Source organism: Semicossyphus pulcher, unplaced genomic scaffold (genome assembly GCF_022749685.1).
Source record: "Semicossyphus pulcher isolate SPU_LCO1_2020_fin unplaced genomic scaffold, fSemPul1.0.p SCAF_5, whole genome shotgun sequence".
NCBI classification, from domain to species: Eukaryota; Metazoa; Chordata; class Actinopteri; order Labriformes; family Labridae; genus Semicossyphus; species Semicossyphus pulcher.
In genome coordinates this window covers 20,011,768-20,023,989 of record NW_027211726.1, presented here as the reverse complement: position 1 = coordinate 20,023,989, position 12,222 = coordinate 20,011,768, and the positions used below count along the sequence as shown (strand labels likewise).

Sequence of the window (12,222 nt, the reverse complement as noted above, 5' to 3'; positions counted from 1 at the left end):
CACATGTATTCGTTTTATGTTACTATATTTTGTTATTTGACTAACACACATTTGTTATCAAAATAATCTTAACTGACAAGCAAAGGCCAATCAATGCAACTCTGAGCTCACTGTCAGATCAGAAAACATCTTTCAAATGTGGAGGCCTGAAATGCAATAATTGTATAACTCCCCCTAGTGTTCATTCCTTTAGCTGCAACTGACTTCTACACCAAATTTCCCATGCATCTTTAAATTACAACTACTCAGGGGTTTCTTATTGGACTAATATTATTACTAATGATACTAGTGTTTGAAATGTGGCAGTGATGTGTGTGTGATACAGATACAGTAGACAGAAATTGGAGCCAGACACCAACATACAAGAAAGTCTTTTTATTGATGTGGTATCAATACAATCAAGTACTGTAGATTTTGTATAAGCAGACAAACATTTTCAATCAAAAAGAGTGCATTTTTGCCCAAATTCTATTGCATAGAGTGCACGCAATATCCTTGTATGACAGAAATCCTATACGTTGATACATTGAACATTACACAAATAGAAAATAAAAGTCCACAAAATAATCCTTCACAAACAATGCTAGAATGCTAACTACATGTTGTAAATGTTCTTAACTCATCAATGCTGTTAAATACCATTTATACGTTCTAGGCTTCGGTGGTCGGTTTTGGCATCCCTATTAAATTATCATAAATGTATAAATACATCTTCATTAATTTCATGTGCAAATGGGAATGGCCGTTTGTATTTATTGACACTAAAACAAACAAATATCCCTTAAGAACCGAAGCAAAAAAAACTTTTTTTTTTTTCCTTTGTTTTTTTTGTTTTTTAAAGAAAAACACTTAAAAGCAATTTGTGTTTGAGACGGTACATGGATCTTACTGACACTTGATCAATCATTTGCACACGGGGCAAACTCTGCAAACAAGTGACATTGTCTGAAAAATGAAAACATAAAGACAGAGAGTAATAGCCACAAGTAACTCACATCACCGCTTCATATGTCCAAAAGTATATGGCAACAAAAAAAAAAAAGAAGGCAACATACAGTACATAACGAGCCTTGGACTGTCTTGTAGACTCACATAAGAATAATGATACAGAGCAGTTGTGGGTGTGTTCATGTTATGAGAGATAAAGGGCAAGTGCATTGTTTGCATAACATAGATGTCAAATACTGATTTGGCCTCATCCTAGCACTGCTTTTCCAGAGCAACTTGTGAAATGTGTAATGAAACAGCATCTGGATGATGTTTAACAGTCAAACAGTATACATTCATTCTGATTGCAAGCTCAATATTTGGCACAATCCTCCCATACATTGACATTACTCCATTAAGATGTACGGTAGTCCATAATTCAGTGTTTGGGTGGCATAAGTTTGACTGGGATAATTGAGGCATAAAAAGGCACAGAGTTGTTAAAAGAAGCACCAATGTTTGAAGTGATAAAAGGTCCTGTACACTTCACCATCTTTTTTTACTTGGTACAACACAAGAGTTATTCCACACCAATATACCACTTAGTGGACCAACATGCAAAAAAAACCTGTTAACCTGTATTTTATATCTATTAAAGGGTGCCTTCTTATAAAATGTCTATTAAATTTTAAGATTACTCTGTCTCCCATAATATGTTCATTACATTCATTATTCACCTATTTTATATAACTCATTCCCTTACTTTGAAAAGGCACTGTTAGAGTGTGTGAAATTCTTTTAAAACCCCAAAGGACACTGAACATTTTAAAGTCAAATTTCTTGTGGAACATTGACAGCACTGCAAGCGTTTCCTACTGTTTTGTAACTTCAGCAAGTTTGGTATTAGCTTGGATGACCAGAATGCAAGGGGGACAACGTGACACATCTTCACACATGCACACACATATTGTCAGAAGAGTACATCTACGAGAACATACAAGCACACACACACACACACACACACACACACACACACACAGCAGGTATTTTTAATGCCTCATCCAACAGAAATGAGTAAATACACAGCTCTCACCTCTGGCCCACCACCTCTCCCAGAAATCTGGCAGGCGTTTGTTAAATGTTACACAACCTGTATTTCACAACCTGTGGGCCTCCGTCAGTCCCTTTACTTATTCATGGAGAAAATGCAGATTGATTCTCGTTTCCGGCTGCTTACTTTGACGTTATTCTGTTTTGAAACATGTTGTCCGTGTAGGCAAGGATAAAGCTTAACAATAATTCCGCTATTTTTGATACAATGGTTTTGGATTTAATAGAAATTCTTTCCATTTAGAGCCACAAATGATTCAGAATTGCTCCCATTTACCCAGCAGCACATCACATAGAAACTGGCATTGAAGGAAGACGTGAGAGTTTTTTTCTTTATCATCCATTTGCCTCCCTATTTTTCTTAGCAGAAAACAAGATTACAGCGTCTTCACAGATTATGCAATACGTGATCAGAACGGGGCTTGTGTCCGGGCAGTACAGACTGCTCGCTAGGAATGTTAATGTCATACTGATTTATTAATAAGTAATATAACATTTGCAAGAAGTGACGTCGTAGTAAGATTATCAGAATAGGATGCCTGCAACTGATTGATACAGGGTAATGTCCATCAATCAAACTATAGCTGTGTCCTTACTGTCAGTTTTGCAATTGCTCTCAGTATCTATTCTATGGCATGTAAACATTGACTTTATGCATACATAACATCCTCAATTAATGTTATCCTCAAAATTAAGCATTGTCCTTGAATGGTAGCCACTGCTGATCCACTTAAAGGGGCGGTTTAAATGTATTACTTCTAATACTGTGAGGTCATTTTTATTCTTTGATTGAATTTTATTCCTGGACTTTTCAATAAATTATAAGAAAGACAAAGATCCATCATTTTGGTTGGTTATTAAATTCAGAAAGACTCAAAGAAATAAGCACCCAATAGATGCTTACGCCAACTGTCTAAATATTTGTATATATCATTCTAAAACAAAAATTTTATCCTATTAATAATGTTAACATAGCAATCATTTAGAGTATCAAAAAGGCCAAATGTTAGGGTATAACAGCACCAAGTCTTGTTTTGCTAGTGTTAGTCTATATTCGTACGTCGTACTGTTGCTCTTTAGGTCAGTATTGCGGTTCACGGTTTAAATAAGAACACAAGGGGGACGTGACTGCAGCCACAGGAACCAATCACCCCCCAGGGTCTGGTGATGTCGTCCTTATGATGTCAGAGCATGAGGGCAGGATGTGCAGTCACATGGGAGGGTTTGTTACTAGCACATTACAAGTAAGGCACTTAATAGTCTGAATCCAATAAACAACAACATCAATGATGACGCGGACCAAATAATAACAATAAAATTATGACAATATAATAATTAAAATATATAAGCTAAAAAACACCAACATAAAATACAACCCAAAACACACATTTGGAGGACATTGAAACGAAAAACACAGTATAAATTCCTTCCCCTGCTTTTTAAAACTTTCAATATTTCTTTCACAGAGTTTGTTTATTCTTTCGCCGATATTGTAGAGGGTGAGACGGATAAGGTTGATGGCAATAATATTGAGAATCCTATGGGTTTTGTGTTTCTATTATGGCTGAAGGTATTTTAGGTTAAGGGCTGCTCTGAGGTGCCAATACAGGAACATGTTTGAATGACAGGGGGCGGGGTTATGTGGGACAGAGCAGAAATCCTGAGAAGGAGGAGTGGATGTACTCGGTCGAATAGAGGCCATTCGCTTGATCCGATGGCATCTGAACCCAGACCTGATCCCCCTCCTTCAGCTCTAGGACGGCACTACCGGACGCCTGGTCCATGTAGCCTTTCTTGTATTCATCATAGGTGTAGGTGGCCGGTACATTGTTCTTGTACAGAGCCACCCACAGGCTAGTTCCCTTTACATGCATGTGGTATGCAAAGTAGTAGACACCAGATAAAGGAGCAGTGAACATGCCAGTAGCAGAGCTGTAGGCGTTTTGCCCGTTGTAAAGGGTCCTGTCAAATTTGATTGGCATGGCAGAGGGAGGGAAAGGTGTGGTGAGAATGGCTGTGAAGGCTGGGGCCAGAGAGGCAGAGAGGGGAACTTGACTGTAAGCAGGCCCCTTCCTGTCACCTGGTACTTCATCTCCTCCCAACTGTGAATCTGTTGGCCCTGCAACTACTGTTTGGCCATTTCCTGGAGGACCAGGGGGACCTGGAGAACCAGGAGGTCCTTGGTTACCATTAAGCCCAGAGGGACCTGGTTTCCCTGGTGGACCTTGGGGACCTATAGCTCCCTTCTCTCCCAACTTACCAAGTCCTGGAGGCCCTGTAAGGCCAGATTCTCCCTTTGGGCCTGGGACACCCTGTGGCCCCATGGGACCCATTGGCCCCTGAAGACCAGGAATGCCCGACTGTCCCCTGGGGCCTGGAGTCCCTATAAACCCTGTCTCACCTTTAGGCCCTGGAACACCTGTCAGCCCGGGATTCCCAGGAAGGCCAATGTGTCCTGCCTCACCTTTGGGTCCTGGTTTTCCAATAGGACCATTAAGCCCAGGGAAGCCTTTTTCCCCAGGAATGCCAGGTTTTCCAAAAGGTCCACTCTGGCCTTGATCACCTCGTAGTCCAGGCAGCCCTGGAGGGCCCTGGGGCCCGAACTCTCCCTTCTGTCCTGGCATTCCGTGTTTTCCTGGGAGTCCCATCGGGCCTTGAAGTCCTGGTACTCCTGATTGTCCATCAAGGCCTGGTTCCCCAATTGGACCCACCATTCCTTGCTCTCCTTTGTCCCCTGGGAGACCAGGCAATCCACCATGGCCTTTATCTCCTTTAGGCCCACCCAGACCAGGTTTTCCATAGCCAGGAGTTCCAGGAAATCCAGGAGAGCCCCTAGGTCCTGGCTCGCCTTTTGGTCCTAGTGGACCTGGACCTCCAGGCTGTCCGTCTAGCCCAGGCTTCCCTAACCCAACTGGTCCCGGCAAACCTTGCAGACCTGGAGGCCCAGCCTCCCCTGGTTCTCCTAGATCCCCTGTGAGTCCTTGATCACCTTTAAGACCAGGCAGTCCAGGCAAACCTTTTAGTCCTGGTTTGCCTATACCTGGAAGACCAGGAGGTCCTGAACTGCCTTTAAGTCCAGGTGGACCCCTTATACCTGTAGGCCCTGGTTTCCCATTTCCATTTTCACCCTTAAGCCCACGGTCACCTGGGGCGCCAGATAAACCCTTAATGCCTGGTTCACCTCGAGACCCAGGGGGGCCTCTGATGCCAGGAAGCCCTGGTTTCCCATTCAAAGACAGGCCAGCTGGCCCAGGGAGGCCGGGCTGGCCTGGAGGACCTCTGGGACCGGGTTCACCTCGAGGGCCAACCTCCCCATTAAGTCCTGACATCCCCTTTGGCCCAATCTTCCCTGGGAGACCTGTTAGTCCAGGTTTACCAATTCCTGGAAAGCCAGAAGGTCCCTGGGGGCCTGGCTGTCCATTGAGACCTGGCTTCCCCAATCCAGGTTTTCCTGGAAGTCCTGGTGGCCCTGGGGGACCTCTTGGTCCTGGTTTCCCTTGGGGACCTGGTTCCCCCTTCACCTCCATCATGGGTGGCATATCTGGAAAAAGAGATGATTATGTTGTTAGTACATGATGTACTTCAAAATAAAGAAGAAGTCCAAGTTAAATAGGACAAAAATATATGAAAATAACAGAAAGTGTTTTTGTGTGCTAAATGTAGTTTTTCCGTCGTGGTAGGGGTGTCAGGCTTTTAAAAGGCATTTGTTTTCATCAATAATGTCTTTTTTTGATTAAGGTCTAAAGTATATATCACATAAATAGCAAAAATGTATTGGTGTACAGAAAAAACATATTCAACTCTTCATGTGTTGTAGAAGATCACCTGAGAGAGAATTGTTACATTAGGTAAGGAAAGCGGTACTGTTGGAAGAGTCCTCTGGCAATACCTTGCTGGGAATGTTATTCTTCAGGGTAGATAAGACTAACTAAGACTCAGTGGTGAGGACGATACAGGCTAGTTTCTATCTTTAGGCTAATAATAACATTCTAGTTTTTTACCTTCCAAAATAACTATTATGTGATCCATGGCCTCTCAAATGTGGAATATGTCAATAAAGTTGAAGTATTCTGAGATCACTGAAATGCCTCAGTTGTCTGATATAAGAGCAGCGCCATAAATACAACCAACTCTCATTGGTCTATTTTTCACTCTTTCTCTGTTTTGTAACAGGCATGCAATGAAATTCAAGTCTCGTGTAACATCCCCTAATGTAATCTTAGGGCACTACTTCCCCCTACTGGGACTTAATGAAAATGCAGTCCTTTTTTGATCAATATTTTAAACCTAGCACAGTGAAGTACAATGCTTAAGTATACTAAACTGTATATGTCTTATAATTGTATGATTCTAGTCATGTATGTTGTAAAAACCATGTGTGTGAGCAGCATTAAAAGAACATGATATAATAAGATGATGGTGGATATTTCTATGTTCAGCATACATGCAAGGGGCCTGCATTATGCAGTTTGAAGCCTTTAAAATATGAAACGTTGTATCATATTTCCCCGATGCTATTAGAATATGTGTAGTGACTTGAGGGACCTAACATATGGTACCATTACCATGAGGCTTATTGAGAGGATTCAAACCTGAGATGAATTTTAACAATGATTGTATTCATTTTTTGCTTAAAATTATTCAAATTCATTAATGCAAATATTTAACCTATTACTTTAAATGTAATAACCTGTGGATAAAATACAGCAAGAAAAATTCTAACAAGGTGAGCAACACATGTCGTCAAATGATCACGTCCTCTTTACAACACTGTACATGTTTAATATAATAATAAGATTTCAGGTGTTTTCACTTAGAATTTGACCCCCCAAATAAATGATTAAGATAATATATATTAGACTTCAGGTTTGTGTAAATCAGCCAACTTGCCACCGTAAGGCTGAGCTACATTTTTAGAGGCATTAGTGGATCTAAGAATAGCAAGACTGTTAGTTCATTTTTCACACATTCACAAAAAAACATAGTGTTCAGACGAGTAATGAGCTTTATAGCCTCAGCTTTGTTTGTGTAGCTGCGGTCCACGGCTCCACTGCAGACCACCTTAATATATCACCCAGACAAAAGAAATAAGGTGCTTCACACTTGAGAGGATTTAATGGCTTCTTCATTACTTGTTGCGATGGCCTCGGGGGATTCAGAGACTTAAGTTGTGCTTTCAAAACATTTCAAGTGACAAAGTAAGGAAATGTATTGAAATCTGTTTGTATAAAAGCAAAGCTTCTATAGTACTGAGGCAAACTGGAGGCTGGTTGCAATGTCAAGGTGACTCCTGTCTAGGTAAGATCGATACACAGCTCATGAAAGCTTTAGTTAAGGAGAAACTGTGGAGTCATTTGGAAGCTTTGCAGCACATGTACATGTAAAAGCAAAGACGGGGTCTTTTCTAAGAACAATATATAAAGCCTTTTTGTATATTTAATGTGTTCCATTTAACATTGATTATCAATGTTATACACTATAAAGTCCTGAGGGACTCCTCCAGCTATTACAGACTGCATGCTGAGTTGTTAGATTTTGTATCCTTGGTCTGTTTGTGTGATGTACAGCAAATATATTCTCATGTAGGTCTTTTTTTTGCAGAAAATAAGAATTGGTTTTTAAGGTTAATGTTCATTTTTAAACAACAGAATACTAATGTTTTAACTTAGGAAGAGTACAGACGTCAACATTTGGTGGAATAACCTGGTTCGAAGCTTTCATGCGTCTCGAATGCTCTCCACCAGTCTTTCACTGTTGGCACACTTGATGCAAAAATTCAAGCATCCATCTTCCTCTTGATCGCAATCAGGAGGTTTTCAATTAAATGGGGTTCAGATCTGGATTGGGCTTGCCATGACGTGTAGAGAGAGATGCTGATTTAAGGAATATTTGGAGTGGTCTCTTAACCTTTTTCCGCAGCTGTATTTAGAACTGTACTGAATTTTATACCCTTCTGTAACTATATAAACATTATTTTCTACAATTCTGGAAAGTTGACTGGATTTCTAAATTCGAATAAAACATCCAGTACAGTAGATTTTATGCCAATTATACACGTGTAAAAGATGTATTGGTCATCTATATGTTATTTAAATGGGGCTGTAATGTAGGAATATGGCCACTAAGTGGCAGTAGAGGCACTGTATTCCTGTGAGCCACAGGCAGCATTAGTTTCACGCCAAGTCTAAATCTTGTTTCCACCTCACTTTGAAATCCCATTTATAGAAAGCATAACTTCTTTCAGCCAATCTTTGATATTTCTTTGAGGAATTTAAACATTTCAACACTAAATCTGATCTTAGTCCAACTTCCGGACCCTTTCTTTGTCAAACTTCATATTGTGGTTCTGAAAAGAAAATGTGCCCCTCGTTTGCTTTGAAATTTCCTTCTGAAGAAGGGGCCTCTGATAACACCAGGCACATCTTATGTGATCCAGAGCGTGTTTTGGTAGTTAGAGTCAAATTTGATAATGATGACAGCATGCACATTTTTTCAGGATGATTATCACCCCCCTCCCTCTCCCGGTTCCCCTGCCTCAGCCTTTTATTCCTTCTATTTTTATTTCCTTCACACTCTCTCCTTCATCCCACAGCTGAGGAATATGTGATAAACAGCGGGGTAACAGCATCCAGATGGCAGGAGGAACAACTGGCCCAGTGGAGCTCTGCAAACAGTGGGTAATCAGGCCTCCATTAGGCTCCAACTGAGGACGTGCCAAATGCTGCTGGACCCACAGGGCAAGGAGACGCACACTTCACTGAGCCCTAAAACTGCCTGAAGAGAGCCAGGGGCCGATTCCTGGGAGGCTCTGCATATCAATCACATCATAAACTGCGATGCTGGAGACTTCTTTTGTTCATGGGAAGTTGTTTAATATGTGTATTTCTTTGTTCTTTACTGTGTAGTTTTGAAGTTGTGCTTATGATCCACATCATAATAGCTTTGGTTCAGCTCGTTGGAACAAGTTCAAATCCTCTAGACTGCTGCCAACAAGATACTGTAAAGGAAGTATATTGAAATGTCAAAGCCGCAGGGACTTTCCTGTTGCTAATTTGCAGTTCCTCATATTCAAAATGACCTTACTGGGGTTCATCATATTAAATCGGTAATTCCAATGATCCACTGAACAGCTGCTGAAGAGTGAGTGGAACTCATGTTTTAAGACATATAAAATACTCCGCTTGAAATAATAAATTGCATCTGTTTTTTCTGCAAAATATGTTTAATTACCTTGTAAAAGTCCTCCCAAGGCATCTCCTCCTTCTCCCTCATTAAAAATTCCTGAATCAGCATAGTCCCCGCCCACTGTGCACATTTCCACCCGCACCCAAAACACGTCTCTGCCATCTTTTAGTGGCAACTTGTGGAAACTTAGCTAGCTTGAAATTTAGCAATCAGTAGTAGTAACGTTAACGTTAGCAGTCAGTAGTTAGTTAAAGTTACGATGGTGGTTACAGCTGGCTCGCGCATCACCGAAGTGGTTGCCATAGGTTACACATAATGATATGCATAGCGCCCTCCCTCCAGTATCAGGATAGGCTCCTTAGGTTTGTGACCTCATAAACCCTGCCAGTCTGAAAACGTGTTGTTCAGCCTGTCCTTGGTACACTGCAGTTGAAAAGCAGACAGGCCCAGCTATGGAGATGACTGCTTATGTTGTTCCTCATATGCCTTGTAGCACATGAAAAACACCACATGGAGATGTTTACAAGGTTAAACACTGGACTTTCACTGGAGGGGGTCTTTAAGCATAGTGAGACATAAAACTATAAGAGACACACACTCAAAACACCCACAGGGTTTACTCACCAACATAATGCCCCTTGCCCTCTCTGAATGGGGGCCCGATCGGCCCTTTCATCATGGGCTGCATGTACTTCATGTGCGGTATGGGGGGATAGCCTCCGGCGAGAGCACGCGCCCCCAGCATCAGCAGCACACAGACAGGAGCCAACAGCATGGTCACCAGCATCCCCGGCTTCAGATGTCACACGCAAAGAACTGCAGGCGGAAAGAGATGAGGACATTGCAGATCAGTGCATCCGAACCATTATACATCATACAATACCACACATGGATGAAAAAACTACAATTGTGAAACGAGCATGTATTGTTTTGGTAGTGAATTAATGCACTACCAGGAATTTAAAGCAAAGCACAGATAATAAATGTCTTCTGCTGTGAAACGGGTTTGTTTTTACATTCTCTCTACCTCATTTACAAGCAAAGTATGTCCTATCCAAGCCAGCCACAGACATTTTCGCCAAAACCATGGAAGCCGAGGAAACATGTTTCTTGCTGAGAAATAGGGAAAGCGAAAGATATTAACGCTCAGCTATAAATGGGCTTAAGGTTGGCAGACATCTTCTGAAGCATACCTCACTTTTATGTGCAGCTTTGCTAAAGATCTTTTAAAGAAAACACTTGTGAAAGAGAAGTTTGCATAATTTAGATTCGCATAAGCACGAGGTGCAAACAGATCTAACCTTTAAGCATACATCTGGGTAAGTGGCTAAATGGTCGTCAGGAGGTGTGACCAGCAGATGTGTTGACTTTAATTTACTTCGGGAAGAAGTGACCACATCACCCTCTGCCAAATATTTTCACAACCGTGGTCAGGTGCGAACAGGAAACCACCTGAGGTATAAGCAAGAGTGTTTGTGTATCATAGCGGAGAAAATGTAGGTGTAAAGGAGTGGCTTTAACTGGTGAAATGATGTGTGAAAACAGGCATAAATTTCCACTCCGACTCTCCCCTGAGGTGTTTTCGTCAGCTGTCTTTGGACTGAAGGCTGTTAGGAGTTGTTTTGTGTTAAATGGGGATGCAAAATGTACCCTGAGGTTCAGCTGGCTCATGTTTAAATGCAAAAAATCACACTTATATACGGCCGAGAGCTGTGGAAAATCTGTATGCTGCAAGTAAGAGATGACTATATAATATCAGAAGCAGAAATAATTACCATTTGGACCTCGATACAGTCTTAAGAACTACTACAGTAAGTGTCCAGCTCCTCATACTGCATGTTTTCCCGCAACTTTTTGAATCCCTCTCCTTCGTATTTAGTAATTTTGTCACATTCTGTGTGTGAGAGGCTCGCAAATCTCTGCAGAGATGATTGCACCAGTGAGGAGAGCTCGCTCTGTAAGTTTACAAAGAGGCACAGCAGTTGCACAAACATGAGTTGACATTTTCTAATTAGAAAATGATCTGACATTTTCTAATTTGAAAATTACACTAAATTATACAAAACGGATAATTGGGAGCAGAGACTGAGAGCAATATGAGAGTTCACAGCAGACTCCAACACACAAGAAAAAGGTGTTTTGCTCCTGCCTTGGTCTGTGATTGTTTAGCAACCACATAGCTAGGCTGTCAAATTCTTGTTTTACAGCCATTTACCAGTGTTTAACCAGGGTTCTGTTCAGCTATTTATTTTGTAATTAGTCACATGCATGCGTGTGTCTGCGGCATCTGTTAATGCTTGTTTATAATGCGGTGTGTTTTTGCCAAGAAGAAAGAACAATTACCTCAAACTTTCGCACCAAATCTTTGTGTATGAAATATAAAGAGAGAGGAAAGACGAAGATGTAAAAAGAAATAAACAGGAGAAAGAAAAAGCAGTATTGGTGGAGCAGTGTTTGGTCGTTGGCCGACTTTCTGGCTGGCTGGAAGGGAAGCTCGTCTGGTATGGAGGGCTGTGGTTTTGGTGCAGATGTAATTTAGCAGGCAGCTCTGGATGCCCACCATTCTGCAGGCGTCAAACTCTCCAAAGAAGCAGAGCGACACACTCTCGCTCAGACGCAGAGACCGTGCACGAGCAGGGATCAGACACAGACGCGCGGTTTGGAGACCTCAACAATCTGTTTATCAAGTGTTTTTGTTGAAAAGCTCAGCAGACGTCGTTAAAAAATCTCACGCAATGCTCTCTGGCTGGCCACTGTGAGCCACCGCTGGACCGAGATTAGTGCATGCTCTCAAACACAAGAACACCCACGTAACAAAACACGTACTTTCCGTATGTATGAGAACACAGCATACTTCTGATAAGTGGTTACACAGGGCGAATTGAAAATACTCTCACTGCTTAACTTCCCCCCATATTTTCACATAAAATAAGTCCATATAAAACAAGCCATCACGAAAGAACTGGTGAGTAGTGAATCAAAGCCTCCCTCAGTCTTTAA

At 41.5% G+C, this 12,222-nt stretch overlaps 1 protein-coding gene across 1 annotated transcript in view; it reads right to left on the bottom strand.

The window, feature by feature from the left end:
• Nucleotides 1-360: 360 nt before the first annotated feature.
• The window catches only part of col8a2 (collagen, type VIII, alpha 2), a 48,362-nt gene continuing 36,500 nt past the window's right edge, over nt 361-12,222 (bottom strand). Inside the window, exons 2-3 of the mRNA XM_069681281.1 lie at nt 9,847-10,038; nt 361-5,578 (exon numbers count right to left, since the gene is read on the bottom strand). Coding sequence (XP_069537382.1) covers nt 3,675-5,578; nt 9,847-10,009 — 2,067 coding nt within the window. The 5' untranslated portion in view covers nt 10,010-10,038 and the 3' untranslated portion in view covers nt 361-3,674. The remainder of the gene's footprint in view (nt 5,579-9,846; nt 10,039-12,222) is intronic.